The 14,153-nt window shown below is 46.5% G+C and overlaps 1 protein-coding gene across 3 annotated transcripts in view; it reads right to left on the bottom strand.

The window, feature by feature from the left end:
- The window catches only part of STOX2 (storkhead box 2), a 117,470-nt gene that overhangs the window by 15,336 nt on the left and 87,981 nt on the right, over window positions 1–14,153 (bottom strand). For all 3 annotated transcript variants that reach the window (XM_043558278.1, XM_043558294.1, XM_043558287.1), the window contains exon 2: window positions 6,963–7,115. In XM_043558278.1, coding sequence (XP_043414213.1) covers window positions 6,963–7,115 — 153 coding nt within the window. The remainder of the gene's footprint in view (window positions 1–6,962; window positions 7,116–14,153) is intronic.

The following is a 14,153-nucleotide window of genomic DNA, read 5'->3' as shown; positions in this document are numbered from 1 at the left end:
CCTTCAGTTTTGAAAGTGACTACGTTACTGATGAAGTTTGGGTGACAATGTTCTCCTTCTTGGACTAAGTCAGCAGGATGGAGGTAGTTTTTCTAACTCGTAACCAGAGAGCCCTAATAAATACATTTGTGAAAACTTAGAAGCTTCTCCATCTGTCTGGTCACTGAGTCCGAAAATGCCATAGTCCTTAGAATAGAAATTCCAGAAGAAAATGACAGACTTCCTGGTACCGTGGCCGATACTGTGTTCAAAGGGTTCTGTGTGCATGTCTATGCCTTGTCTTTCTTAAGAGACAGAATTACAAGTATAAATTCTTAAGAGAGAGTAAACTCTCCAGGTTAGAGGACATTTACTTATTTCTTGGATATTGTCCATTCCTCAGTGCCAGGCACACTGAGGGCGACAGTCCTGACTAGTTTGATCTGGATGATATAATTTGGAAATAGGTCAGGTTGAATCATACTGCCAACATTCAACCGTGTCTGACCCACAAAAATGTAATTTCATGGGATTCAACCTGACACAGTTAAGGTAGTGTGACGTGGAGACTGAAAGCCTGGAGCCCAGGGCCACACTGCTGGATTCAAACCCCAGCTCCATCACTGTTACCTGGTGGCAGTGGCTGCATTATGCAGAACCCCACCCACCACACCATTCCTCCATTCAGACCTAATCCCCTAAACCTAAGCATGTGACCTGGTTTGGAGACAGGGTCTTTGCAGAGGTAAACAAGTCAAAATGAGGTCATCAGGGTAGACTCTACTCCAACACGACCAATGTTCTTCTAAAAAGGGGTAAGTGGGCACAGAGACGTGCACAGAGAGAAGACCATGTGAAGAAACACTGGTAGAAATGTCCATCCACCTGCCAAGGAGAGAGGTCTGGCAGTTTCTGAACTCACAGACCTCCGAAGGAACCAACCACCTCTGCTGATACCTTGATTTTGTGCTTTCCTGAACTGTAAGAAAATACATTTCTGTTGTTTAAGCCACCTGCACTTGGTTAGGGTTATGCTAGAAAATGAGTGTTGCTGGTTATCACCTTAGGTAACTTACCTAACCTCTCTGAGCCTCTGTCCATGGTCATCGGGATGTGGATAATAACCCCATGTACCCTTGTAGGGTAGTTGTGAGTTTAAATGAGCTTAAGGCAGGGGCGCCTGGGGTGGCTCGGTCAGTTAAACGTCCGACTCTTGGCTTCGGCTCAGGTCATGATCTCCCAGTTTGTGGGCTCCAGCCCTGCGTCGGGCTCTGTGCCGACAGTGCAGAGCCTGCTTGGGATTCTGTATCTCCCTCTCTCTCTCTCTGCCCCTCTGCCACTCACTATCTCTTTCAAAATAAGTAAATGAATAAACTTAAAATTTCTAAAAATGAGCTTAAGATATGTAAAGCAGTGCCTGACATATACTGGGGGCTCCATGAACATGAACCATATAGTCTCAACTTTGGGGCAGGATCCATGGAAACCCAGATTACCTCCTAAGAACATTCTGTAGCAACCTAAAACAGCAGGTAAACTAAGTTTAGGCTCCCCCAATCCTTCCAAAACTACAAAAGTGGGATATGAAAGCATTAGTAACGGCCTGGGAGAGAGTCGATGAATGCGATGTAACATACACGTCTGTCTGAGTTACCATATTCAGAAGGCATCCGTAGTGGCGAGGTGGGAAAGGCAACGTTGCTTATGAATAATGTATTGTTTAGTATAATTATTTAATGTTTGAGCTGCATAGTTTCCCTTTAGTCTAGGGCTCTGCTCTTGAGAGAGGTACTCTGGTTTTTATGCAAATGGCTTCAAGGCTGGTATAATAACAATTTAAAAAATTTTTATGACAGTTTCTGCACAAAATGAACTTCATATGAATTAGCGATAGAACCCAAACCATATATATGAAATTCTTGAGTGCCGTCATAAAATAAAAAAATGCTTGCATATAAGAGAAGCAACTTAAAAGAGCTTCTACACCCCACTAACAACCAGGGCCTCCTGCTGGACAAGTCTGGGGGCACCGTTCACACTGACACAGACTAAAACTCCCCAGATGAGAGCGTATTCACACCGTGGGCACAAATGATGCCCACTTGGGCTGTGGGGCATAGCAATCCGGATATCAAACCCGTACTGAAATCTGTGTCTTACATAGTAGCTTGCTTGCAGTCAACACTGGAACAGAAACAAGTTTTTCCAGAACACGGCAAGCCTCGTTTATACGAGTTCACGACTGCCCAGGTTACTATGCTGTCATTATAAAGGAAAGCTGAGGCGTAATCCGGAAGAACAGCTGTTACTACAAACCAAAACTGTGACGGTATGACAGAACGAAGTCTTCGTGTCTTGGATCCTCACGTGTATCGGTCAAGGGATGTCTAATTTGAAAACACAAGCTGGAAACATGCCCTGTCCAATCAACCTTCCACACTTCTACCTGTGAGTCTTCAAGGCTTTAACTGAAAGTCGCTGATATTTAGGATGCTTATTTTATTATGAAGCCCCAGTATAATGACTGCACTTTCAGTTGTCTGTGAAATCCAGACTTCCATGAGAGGTCTGCAGGGCTCCCCTGGGACAGAGACGGCCGTGATGGGTACTTTTCGAAGTTTGCGCATTCAACCACTTCCAGATTCTGTTCCCAAAGTTCATCATGAGCTTGGATTTTGAGGGCTTAAAGAACAAAAAGATGAACTCTGTATCCAAATAAGGCTGACACCCGACTTCTCTCCTTTTCCACACTTTTACATCTTCCAAAGCAAAAACAGAGATCTAATAACACTGCATGACAACGCGAGGTTACTTAGACTTACATATCCCTTTAATGCCACAAATCTGAAAATCGTTGGAATGGAGCGCTTATGTATACCTTCTGTATGTTAAGCATTTTAGATGGAAACTTTCAATGGGCTTCTCTGGATTATTTCTTCTCATTTTGAAGAACACTGGCTGAGGGAGAATTTAGCAAGAACCAATGTAAGGGGATGAGATGGGAGACAGAATATTATATATGTATATGTATATATATACATATATATACATATACATATATAATAATATACACATATACATATATAATAACATACACATATACATATATGTTAAATGTATATATAATATATATTATATATGTACATATATACATATACACATATACATACATATGCATATATATACACATACATAGGTTAATATTCTCTAGCAAATTCACAAGCAAACTTCAACCCCATTAGCAGCCTATAGGTCTCTTTCTCTGAGAGTCAGCTTTCCTCCCAGGAAGATCCAATCATGAACAACCCAACAAGTACTAGTTCAATTTAAGTGATCCTTCTGGATGGGTGGGTGATGAGTCCTTACTTAGCTGAGAAGCAAGTATTTATTCTTTTTATACCTTAAGAAAAATTCTTGTTTCTATAATGGAAATTCCAAAATTCAACCAATATAGAAAGGTGATAAAAGGGTTTACATTTCAGTATGTCAGGCATTTTTACTAGGAGACTTTTCACTAAAAAGTTTCTTTAGAATATGGGTGTCTAGGGGCACCTGGGTGGCTCAGTTGGTTGCGTGTCCGATCTCAGCTCAAGTTATGATCTCGCGGTTCGTGGGTTTGAGCCCTGGTGTTGGGGCTCTGTGCGGACAGCTTAGAGCCTAGAGCGTACTTTGGATTCTGTGTCTCCCTCTCTTTCTCTGCCCCTCCCCTGCTCATGCTCTGTCTCTCTGTCTCTCAAAAATAAACACTAAAAAAAAAAAAAAAAAGAATATGGATGACCAAAACAGTAATGGAGGCCCAAATCTAGACTATTCTTTTTACGTATAACATATGCATTAAATATGAGAGTTCAAATGTTTTAATGACATTAAGTTAAATATTAAGTTAAATAAAGTCAAAACTTTATTTTCAGGCAGTAAGCTATATAAAAGTAAACAGTCATGGGGCGCCTGGGTGGCTCAGTCGATTGTGCGTCTGACTTCAGCACAGGTCATGATCTCACGGCTTGGGAGTTCGAGCCCCGCATCACGCTCTGGGCTCACAGCTTGGAGCCTGGAACCTGCTTCAGATTCCGTGTCTCCCTCTCGCTCTCTGCCCCTCCCCCACTCACCTCTGCCTTTCTCTCTCTCAAAAATAACTAAACATCAAAAAATAAGATAAAATATGGAACTATTGCTGAACAAAGTTTTAAATCATTACTACCACGCCCTAAACCAGTGGTCAGCAAACTTTTTCTCTAAAGAGGTAGAATGTAATTATATTACTTTGTGAGGCCTCTGATCTCCCAGCTGCAACTACTCAATTCTGTAACTGCCGCATAAGCAGCTAAAGACAATACATAAACAAATAGTCAAGGCTGTGTTCTAACAAAGTTCCAAATAAAACTTTCTTTACAAGCATAAGTGGTGGGCCACACTTAGCTTGCACCCATGGTTTGCCAACCCCTGCCCCAGACTCAGATCTGTACAGCGCCCCTGCAATGTGGGGTTGACCCGTTAGTCATCAGTGTCACAAAGCTGAAAAAGGTGAAGTTCGCTCCCCTCGGCCCGTCTGATGACAAGGCATTGAGATCTAAATTCACATGCCATAATAAAAGCTAGCAAAGCAGTCATTCTTTTAAGTACAGGTGACCTATGGATTTCTCTACAAAAGTATTCCAACTTAGTCATATTGTAATCAACTGCTTGGCAATTTACTACTTTATTTTGCTATTTTTCACAATTTACTCTTACATACCGGCTCTGTGTTCTTTCCATTCTCTATTTCATAGCCCAGTAATGGGAGAGATGTAACCAATTTTGGAAAAGCTAGGTGATCTCCCACGAAGCTACATAAAAACAGATTTCAAAAGCTGTGGGGAAGTTTGATGTCAGAAGAGGCCAACCAGGTACAAGGCCACCAAGAAGGGTCTTTCTTCACAAGAGCATTACATCTGTGAACCACATCTGTCCCCTTAGATTGCTCTCACCTGGCACTCTGTTTATCTTGCTACTGAAAGGAAAAGGGTTTGCCTGAAAGTTAACAAAGAAAGACGATCAGACAGTGAAGAATATTCAGAGATAATGTTAGAAAATTTAAGGTTAATTTATAGGTTGCAAAAGGTCGGTCGGTGTTAGAGTTTTTAAACAGCACACATAGTTTCCAAGCGTGTTAATTAGAAAACTGAAGAAGGAGGAAATAAATCACTGGGAGAGAAATGTAAAGTTCCTTCGGGGCAAAAGGAAAAGTGGGGAGTCTCAGTCAGTTAAGCGACCAGCTCTTGATCTCCACTCAGGTCAGGATCTCATGGTTTGTGAGTTCAACCCCCGCTTCAGGGTCTGTGCTGACAACATGGGATTCTCTCTCCCCCTCTCTTTTTCTGCCCCTCCCCAACTCACATGTAGGTGCTTTCTCTCAAAATACATAAACATTAAAAAAAACCCAGAAGTATTCCTCTTGCCCTCTGCCATGGGTGGGGTGCATTTTCTTACACCTCGACCTTGAGTTTGGCCAGGTTTGCTCTGGCCCATGAAATGTCAGTGGGTGTGGTGTGACCGAAGGGCTGAAGAGCCTCTGTATAACCAGACTTGTTCTCTTGTGGCCTCTGCCGTCCTCGTTAGCAGAACTTGCCACTGCTTGTCCTCTTTTCCAAAAAGGATGGGGTACAGGTGGAGCAGGGCCACCTGGGCAGGTCCAGTCTGGATCCGCTGACTCCCGGAGAACCCCCAGACACATGAGCTGAATAAACGTTCACTGCCGTATGCCATCCATGACCTGTGATTGTTACCCGGCATTTTGGTGGCAAAAGGGAACTGATACAGTCCACAGCTTCTGTTTCACCAAGGTCCCTTCTAGGTTGGATGAAAACTATGTCGAGAGTTCATTTTTTGGGTAAGCTCTATTTCCATCTAGGTACATGTCGAGTCCAAGCTGCCAAACTGGTGGCCCGATAACGTGCTTTATTTGACTTGCAAGTCACGGGCACCCGTGTGTTAAAATGTACACACACACCCAACACACACGTAACTGCCAATAGTTAAGGAAATCTACAGATGTCACAGATTCTACAGAGTTTCCAGAGTCTCTTGAAAAAGCAGTCTCTTGAAGCTCTGGCAGGGTTTGACGTTTTTGGGGGGGGGCGCAATACACGGGAGCTGAGGACCGGGCTGCCCCCCTTGAGACAGGTCACGCTGTCTTTAGCTTATCACTATTCCTAACGTCTTCTGGTGCCGGAGGCACCAAATGCCATTGGTAGGGCAGCTGGACTATTGTCTTCTTATTATAATATTTAAGAGACAAGGAAACATTTTATTTTTTTCCTTTAAAATGAGATCTTAACTAATTTATCAAATATCCTATTATTAAAACTCATCAGGCCATGACACAAGCATGCAAGATGTTTTTGTTTATTTGTTTGTCTGTCCTTACTATCGCTCTAGTGTAATCCCTTGGGACTAAACTTTTCCGACACGCTCCCATGCGTCATGGGTGGCTCAGTCGGTTGAGCGTCCGACTTCGGCTCAGGTCGTGATCTCACGGTTCGTGGGTTCGAGTCCCGCGTCGGCTCTTTGCTGACAGCTCGGAGGCCGGAGCCTGCTTCGCATTCTGGGTCTCCCTCTCTCTCTGCCCCTCCCCTGCTCATGCTCTGTCTCTCTCTCTCTCAAAAATAAACACTAAATTTTTTTTAAAAAATAAAGGTTATGTTGAAGTTGACTAGAACCTTGGTGGGTTTTGCCAGAATTCTTCACGCATCCTGACTGTATTTCTTCTTCTCAGTGCCCCTTAAAAAAAGCGTCACATTATCACCTGGAGACGGCACGTTAGTTTTGAAATAACAGAGATGATTTGATGTCTAATTACAGACCTAAGGAACGTTTCTGGCCAGTTTTGGCAAAACATTTTTTTTTCTATTACATTTCAATGAGAGGCACCACGGTCCACATGAGGTCCCAGAGCGACCAGCACACATGTCTGTTTGGAAAGTGCTACACTCTCTTCCCATTACCTGGGAAACACGTGGTCAGATGCTCCATCAGTGCTTCCTGGGTGACAGGTTTTCTCGCGGAGTTCATTGCTGAGATGGCCAAGCAAAGGATTTCCCCGAGTGGAATGAACTGAGATTGACTGATGGGAGACATGCTGATTGGTGACACATCACCTGCAGAAAGACAATTTTCAAGGAAGCAGTTCATTAAAAGACCCAGCCTTTTGTCACATGCACACGCGCGCGCACACACACACACACGCGCACACACCATGACCCTTCCCGGTTCCCAGTATCATGAGGACGATCAACTCTGAACGCTGAAGCTTGTTACGGCCACACAGTGGATGCCCCTCAGGTGGAAGGATGCCCCCCGAGCAGTGGAAGCTCCAATGGCCTCGGCAAACAGAACCTGCCTCTAAAACCTGAGATCTCCTTTCAACAGACTTACAGCTGAAGGGCGTACGACACGAGGCTGAAAAATGAGCTCTGTTTTTATTAACTCGGAGCCGGTTTATTTAAGAACTGCCATTCCCATCTCGACAAATGCACTTGGGGAAACGTGAGGATTCATTCATTCAAATGTTGAGTGGCTCTTCACGTGTCAGCCATCTGCTGGGGGCTTGGGATTTCCTTGGGAAAGGGAGTGAGCTCCCCTCCCCAGATCATCTCTGCTCTCAAGGAGTAAGGGGAGGAGACAGGCGACTAGACCGAAGTCCACCGTTCTCCACAGAAGGCTGAATGACAGACTCTGGGACAGAGGGGACAGGGCGGTGGTGCAGCAGCACCGGGGGCGGGGGTGGGGGGTGAGGGGAGGGGGTGCTTAGAAGCTGGAAGTGAGAGGTTTCCCCGAGGATGCGCAGCCGGAATCAGGTGCTGAAGCGGGAGTGTGCCTGGGGGCTGGGAGGTGTGGGGGGAGAAGGACTTGTAAGCAGCCGCTTTCTGGGGAGGAGTGGGGAAGGGCGCGGGGCCACCACGAGGGGACAGCTGAGCACGCGAGGCCTTCACCCTGTGAGGGAGGGTGAGCCACGGAAGGAATTTCGGGAACGACAAAGTCAGATGTGACTTTCAGAAGCCGGATGGACTGGAGGGAGCAGGAGAGAGCAGATCACCATCCGCAAGGGACCCTGTGACCTCCTCCTGCCCGTGTCTGCAACTGGAAGAATCGGTGGCGGCGGAGGACAGGCTGAAGACCCAGCCGCGAGGGGCTGATGACGGTTCCTGAAGCGCATCAACGTGCACCATGAGGCTCTGTCTTCACTTCTGCGGTCTTTGTGTTGCAGTGTGGTGCTTTTCAAGTTATGTTCCGAGGATTCCTAGGATTCCCCGTAAAGATCTCTGGGGTGGGGCTGGGGCCCCAGGGGAGGGAGAGGCTGGAAGAGCAGGAAAGCCTGAAGGTGCCACCTGGGTGCCACCTGGGGCTCGGTAGGGTGTCGTGTGCAAAAGGGCCCCACAGAAAGAGGGTAAAGTTAGCAGCAGAGCAGAGGATCTGGGAGCTTCTGAGCTGACTTCCCACATGTATTTACATAATCTCTCCTTTTTTGTTTCTTGGGCCTGATTTCTCCCATGTAATAAACTCCCAGATGCTGGCCAGAACCCAGGCTCAGGTCAGCCTGTGGCACTGGGCAGTGCCCTCCTGGGAGTATGTCAGGACCCTCTGGGGTGGGCCAGCTCCTCACTGTCGGGCACTCAAAGCTGTGCCCAGCCGCGATTCCCGGTTTGCTGGGAACCCAGAGGCCCTTCGAGAAAGAACCTGAACGTGCTTGGATGGACTAGATGGGAAAAGGGTTGATGGGTGGAACCAGGCAACGGGGCCCGGGAATGAAAACCCCCAGAGGGGGGTTAAGCCTAACAGGTGCAGGGATGAGGCAGAGGGAAGCCGGAGTCAAAGCCTGAAGGCCCCACCCCTGCCACCAAGCCCAGCTCAGTTGGGGGCTCCAGTCAGTTCTGCCGTGGCTCCGTGCTCTCCAAGACAGGGTGGAGAAGAGTGGTCAAAGCGAGTGGGGAGTACCCAGGCCCAGAAGGAGAGAACAGCAGAAGGCAGAACTGACGAGAATACATGAGCTTTGGGGGCCAATGGAACAGAAAGAGAAGAATCACAAAGAGAGGCCTCCTTCAAACATTCGGTGGGGTAGCAGTGGGTGGAAGTGAGAAGGTGGAATTTTGGCTGCCACTGGGGGCATGAGCATCACTTGCTGGCTGGTAAAGCTCAATTCATACTGGTGGCTCAAAAGTGAGGGCTAGGACCATCTCAGTAGGCAAGTGTGCGACTGCCTAGAACAGCGTATATATATTTTTTAAGTTTATTTATTTTGAGGGGGGAGGGGCAGAGAGAGAGGAAGAGAAAAAGAGAAAGAGAGAGAGAGAGAGAGAGAGAGGGAATCCCAAGCAGGCTCCGCACTGTCAGCACAGAGCCCGATGCAGGGCTCGAACTCACGAACCTTGAGATCGTGACCTGAGCTGAAATCAAGAGTCTGACTCTTAACCGACTGAGCCACCCAGGCACCGTCAGTATATATCTTCTTAAAAGCTATTATACCCTCAGTTCAAACCAAATTAATTCTAAAGGCTCAGGCGTAATAGATGAACCGGTGGTAGTGGTGAGATGCAGGGGAGGTGGGAGTCTGGAGCTCTTCCTGTTCAAATCCCCCCTCCCCACAGCAGCCCCTGTAGCTCAGCCACAGCCTCCAGAAAGATCTCTTCTGGAAGTCCTTCTCTCTCCCTCCACCTCCTGCAGGAGAGGCTGGGGCGCTGAGGCTAGGTTCTTGCTCGGTTGGCTAAGGCATCTGGGGTCGGCCGGCCACGGGGGAGATCAGTGCAGATTCCGGCACCTTCCGACCCGGGATCCATTTGGGAGCTGAACACCTTCTGAACCTTGCCTATCACGATTAAGGGCTTCTCAGAAGACCAGGGGTACAAAACCACTAAATATGATCTTTGTTTTTTGAATGCAGGTCTCCCTTCTAGTCTTGTAGAGGATACAGGGAACTTGCACTCTCCAGAGAAAAGATAGGGCTGTTAGCAAACGGACCACTTGAGTTCAGGCCACTCTTGTCCTTATGCTTTTAGCTAAAATGATCTGTTTAGTTGAACTGCTATCTTCTAAGTTAATTTCTTTTCATTCTTCGCCGCCAACTACAAGGGCCAGCATGCTTCAAATGCGTCCGAATTGCATTTGCTTCGAAAAAGCTCAGTGTTGCGACAATATTGAAATATATGCGCCATAACTTTTCACTCAGGGTACAGAACGGAATGGAATCTGGAGGCTCTAAGTGACTATCTCGTCACCTCATTTTTTATACTGCATAAGATAAATTATTTTCCACTCCCCGCAGGTCCCCAAGCCCATCGGCAATCCTTGTCTACCCCGGGCCCAGGTGCTCCCTAGATGGGCTCCTCTGCTCTATGTCCAGTGCTACCTGCCCTCCAAAGCACCATGCTCTCCCCTGACCCATTGGGATGGCTTGGATGACTGTCACTTTTCCCTCTGACCTGACACTGCTTTCCTCACAGGACAGCCGGGTCTTAGAAAAACAGAAAACATGCCCCCGCCCTGCAGAACGTCCTACAGTGACTGCGCACAGCGCCCCAGAGAGGGATCGCTTCACCAGGCCTGCAGTGGCAGGGTCAGGGTCTGGGCCTGTCCACCCACCTCTGGGACGGTCACCCTCCCACCTCCCCACCCTCTCCCTCTGCCACGCTCACAACCTCCCCTGCTCTCTGATCACAACAAGCTTTTTCTGCACTGGGGCCTCTGCGTGTGTTGAGCTTCTGGGATGCTTCCTGCACAGGCCTTTGCTGGACTGGCTTCTCCTCCTTTGGGTCTCAGCTTAAGGCGGGACCTCCTCAGGGAGCCCTGTCCTGACCACCCGATGTACTGCTGTCCCAACGCTACAAGAGAGACTCTCTCCTGTTACCCAAGTCTGATATGTGATTTAGAGTAAATGCATATTTGGTCTTTATCCCCATTTCTTGCACAGAGCTCCTAAAACCAGGGGGAATTTCCTAGGTGAGGAGAGACATAAGGTGTCTTTTGTTACGGTAATCAGGTGGCTTTTAGACCTGAAACTAGGGACAGACCAGCGGGAAGGGGGAGGGGACGAGCTGGTGGCTAGAGATGGAATTGCAGTCCTACCGCCAGCCTCCAGGGAGGGGAGAGGGGCTGCAGGTTGAATCAGTGGCCAATGGCCAATGATTTAATTACGTTTCCTTAACGAAGCCTCCATTGAAAACCCAAAGGATGGGGTCCAGAGAACTTCCACACGGGTGAGCACGTGGATATTTGGGGAAGAGGGGTGTGCTCAGGGAGGGTCATGGGAGGTCCGAGCCCCTTCCCTGCACTTGGTCCCATCAGCTCTTCTGAGTTGTATCCTTGGATAATAAACCGGCACTCTAATAAATAAAGTGTTTCCCTGAGTTCTATGAGCAAGTTAACTGAATCCAAGGAGGACTCATGGAAACCAATTTATAGCCGGTCAGTCAGAAGCACAGGTGACAATTTGGGCTTTTGGTCGGCTTGGAAGGGGGGCAATCTTACAGGAGTGAGCAAACTCACAGCTACTTTGTGGGCGAACACATTGTTTCTGAGCCACCATAATTCATATTGTTCTAAAACGAAGGGGTAAACAGGTTTTACTCCGGCTTTATTTTCTTACAAACATCCATTTAAGTATAGTCCTCAGGGAACATCTGCCAAATCCCAAAGAATTCAGGTAAAACCTGTGGGATCTGATGCTATCTCCAGGAAGATGATATCAGAAATCAGCTGAACTGTAGGACAGTCCGCTTGTGTTGGAGAACTGCTTGGTGATGTGGAAAACCCACACGCACACCTGAACTGGTACCAGAATCTCAGCAAGCTACTCTCTTCACTGTCTGAGTGTGTGTGTGTGTATCTGTGTGTTCACTGTCTGTCTCGCCCACTTGACTAAGAGCTCCGTAAAAGAACAACATTTGAATGCTACGTTCCTACTAGATTTCCGATGCCTAGAATAATGCAGAGAAATACATCACACACCCAGTAAGTGTTTGTTGAATGAATGAGTGAATTAATTAATTAATGGCCATTGATAACACTGTAATCCTAGGAATTTCTCAGGGTATTTAAAGGATTGCGACTTCCCTCTTGTATCTTGCTAAATAATTTCAAACAAAATAACAAGAGACCGAATATACTTAACCGTGCAATTTCTAAGACTCCCTTTATTAATTTCATCAACAACAGAGCACCCAAACACAGCAGTTACCACAGGAAAGTAATTATATATGAAGTGAGGTTTAGGACATACATTTAAGATCTGTATTAAAGGAATCATAGGTATCAATACAACACATCATTCAAGTGTACCATGATTTTCTATGGTTCTTTGATATAAAGACCTGCTTAATGAGCCAGCTAATCACTCTTAATTAAAATACTAGAAAATTCTTCCAACAACTGGACCACATTTACAGTCAAAGAAGAAAACAAGGGAACGTAAATACTGCCAAAATCTTGTGGGTCACCATAATCTACAGAAACTACCACACTGTGTATAAACTATGAATTGTTACTTGCCTATAATTTATGGGATGGATTTTTCTATTGTCAGAATTAGTTCTGTACGCATTCAATAAAGACAACTCATGGCTCCTTTGCAGACTAGCAAATTCTTTCTGGACCACAATTCTGTCCTGTTGTTCCAAAAAGAAGGGGTAAAGTAGGTTTTACTTCAGCTTTTACCTTCTTACAAACATCCGCTTAAGTACAATCCTCAGGGGACATTTGTCAAATCCAAAATAATTCGGATAAGACCAAGCACGGTGCCTTGGACAGAGGAAGCATTCCGTAAGTTCCTGGTAAATAAAATGCAACTCTGAGAAGACATGAAAATGTTCCCATTGTAAGCAAACCTCTTTGCTTTTAAGAGCATTCGACATTAAAGCTCGATGCCTCAGCGAACATTTGGACGCCGCTTTCATTTAAGGTACCGGTCAGCTGAGAAGCATGAGGACAGAGGAGACCGCCCGCCCAGGGTCATGGGGAGAAGGTGGGGAGCCCGGCAGAGGCGGGATAGCAGGTGTGGGGCAGCACCCCACTTCCCCGGGGAGCGGGGCGCACCTGGGCACAGCTGGAGCAGGCTAGCAAGAAAAACAGGAGCCAGGTCCTGCCTGACCAGAGGCTTCGGTCCAATTCTTGATGCTGATGGGGAACCTCTGCGTGTGTTTATACGGAGGAATCACGTGACACGTTGGTGTCAGAAAATCAGTTCTGTGCCACCGTGGGAAACAAACCGGCAACTGGTTTGTTTGACAAGGGGCATCCGGCACGACAGGTAGAAATCACGCCCGTGCTGACTTTCTCCGTCCCTCAGTATCTACAGCTAGTTATTTCCACCTCAGTGATATCTGTACCCCAAGCGTGCGTTTTTACTGTTGAACCCCCCCCCCCTCTATTTTCCCTTCCAACTTCTGGCCAGTTCCTTTAGCTGGAATTATTTAAAAAAAAAAATGCTCGCTCACATAATTCATCCTTTCAAGAAATATATTTGAGAGCCTGTTATATATTCAATACCTTTAGGCACTCGCCTTGCAAAGTGGTTCCTATCTTGGTTCTATTTGTGTGCCAAAAAAAAAAAAAAAAGTACTGTAATAAAGCTCTGTTCTTTATAAATGCCTTTTTTTTTTTTCAGTCATTAATCTAGGTTCTCCGGACTCCTCAGTCTCTGCATATGAGGGAGGGCAACACAGAGCCTAGGAAGACACGACTTTCATGACAATTTACACCCATCTCTTCCCAGATGATAACTGCAGCTTTCCAAAAGATACCTAACTAGAAGAGCAAGCATACCATTTCCTTCCATCTTAAAGTCCCCATCTTCACACGACTGTAAGAAAAGGACAGCCATAGGGGCGCCTGGGTGGCTCAGTCGGTTAAGCGTCCGACTTCGGCTCAGGTCATGATCTCACAGTTCGTGAGTTCAAGTCCCGTGCTGGGCTCTGTGCTGACAGCTCAGAGCCTGGAGCCTGCTTCGGATTCTGTGTCTCCCTCTCTCTCTGTCCCTCCCCCCGCCTCAAAAATAAATACACGTTAAAAAAAAAAACCAAACAAACGACAGCCATAGTTCTTCCAGGTGAACTACATGATAATAAACTACAACACTGAAAATACCCCGAAGCCCATCTTCTATCTTAACCTTCTTTAAATAACCCATTTTTTTCAAGCACCAGCAT

The sequence above is a fragment of the Prionailurus bengalensis genome, chromosome B1, assembly GCF_016509475.1.
Source record: "Prionailurus bengalensis isolate Pbe53 chromosome B1, Fcat_Pben_1.1_paternal_pri, whole genome shotgun sequence".
Classification (NCBI taxonomy): Eukaryota; Metazoa; Chordata; class Mammalia; order Carnivora; family Felidae; genus Prionailurus; species Prionailurus bengalensis.
This window is presented reverse-complemented; position numbering and strand designations above follow the sequence as displayed.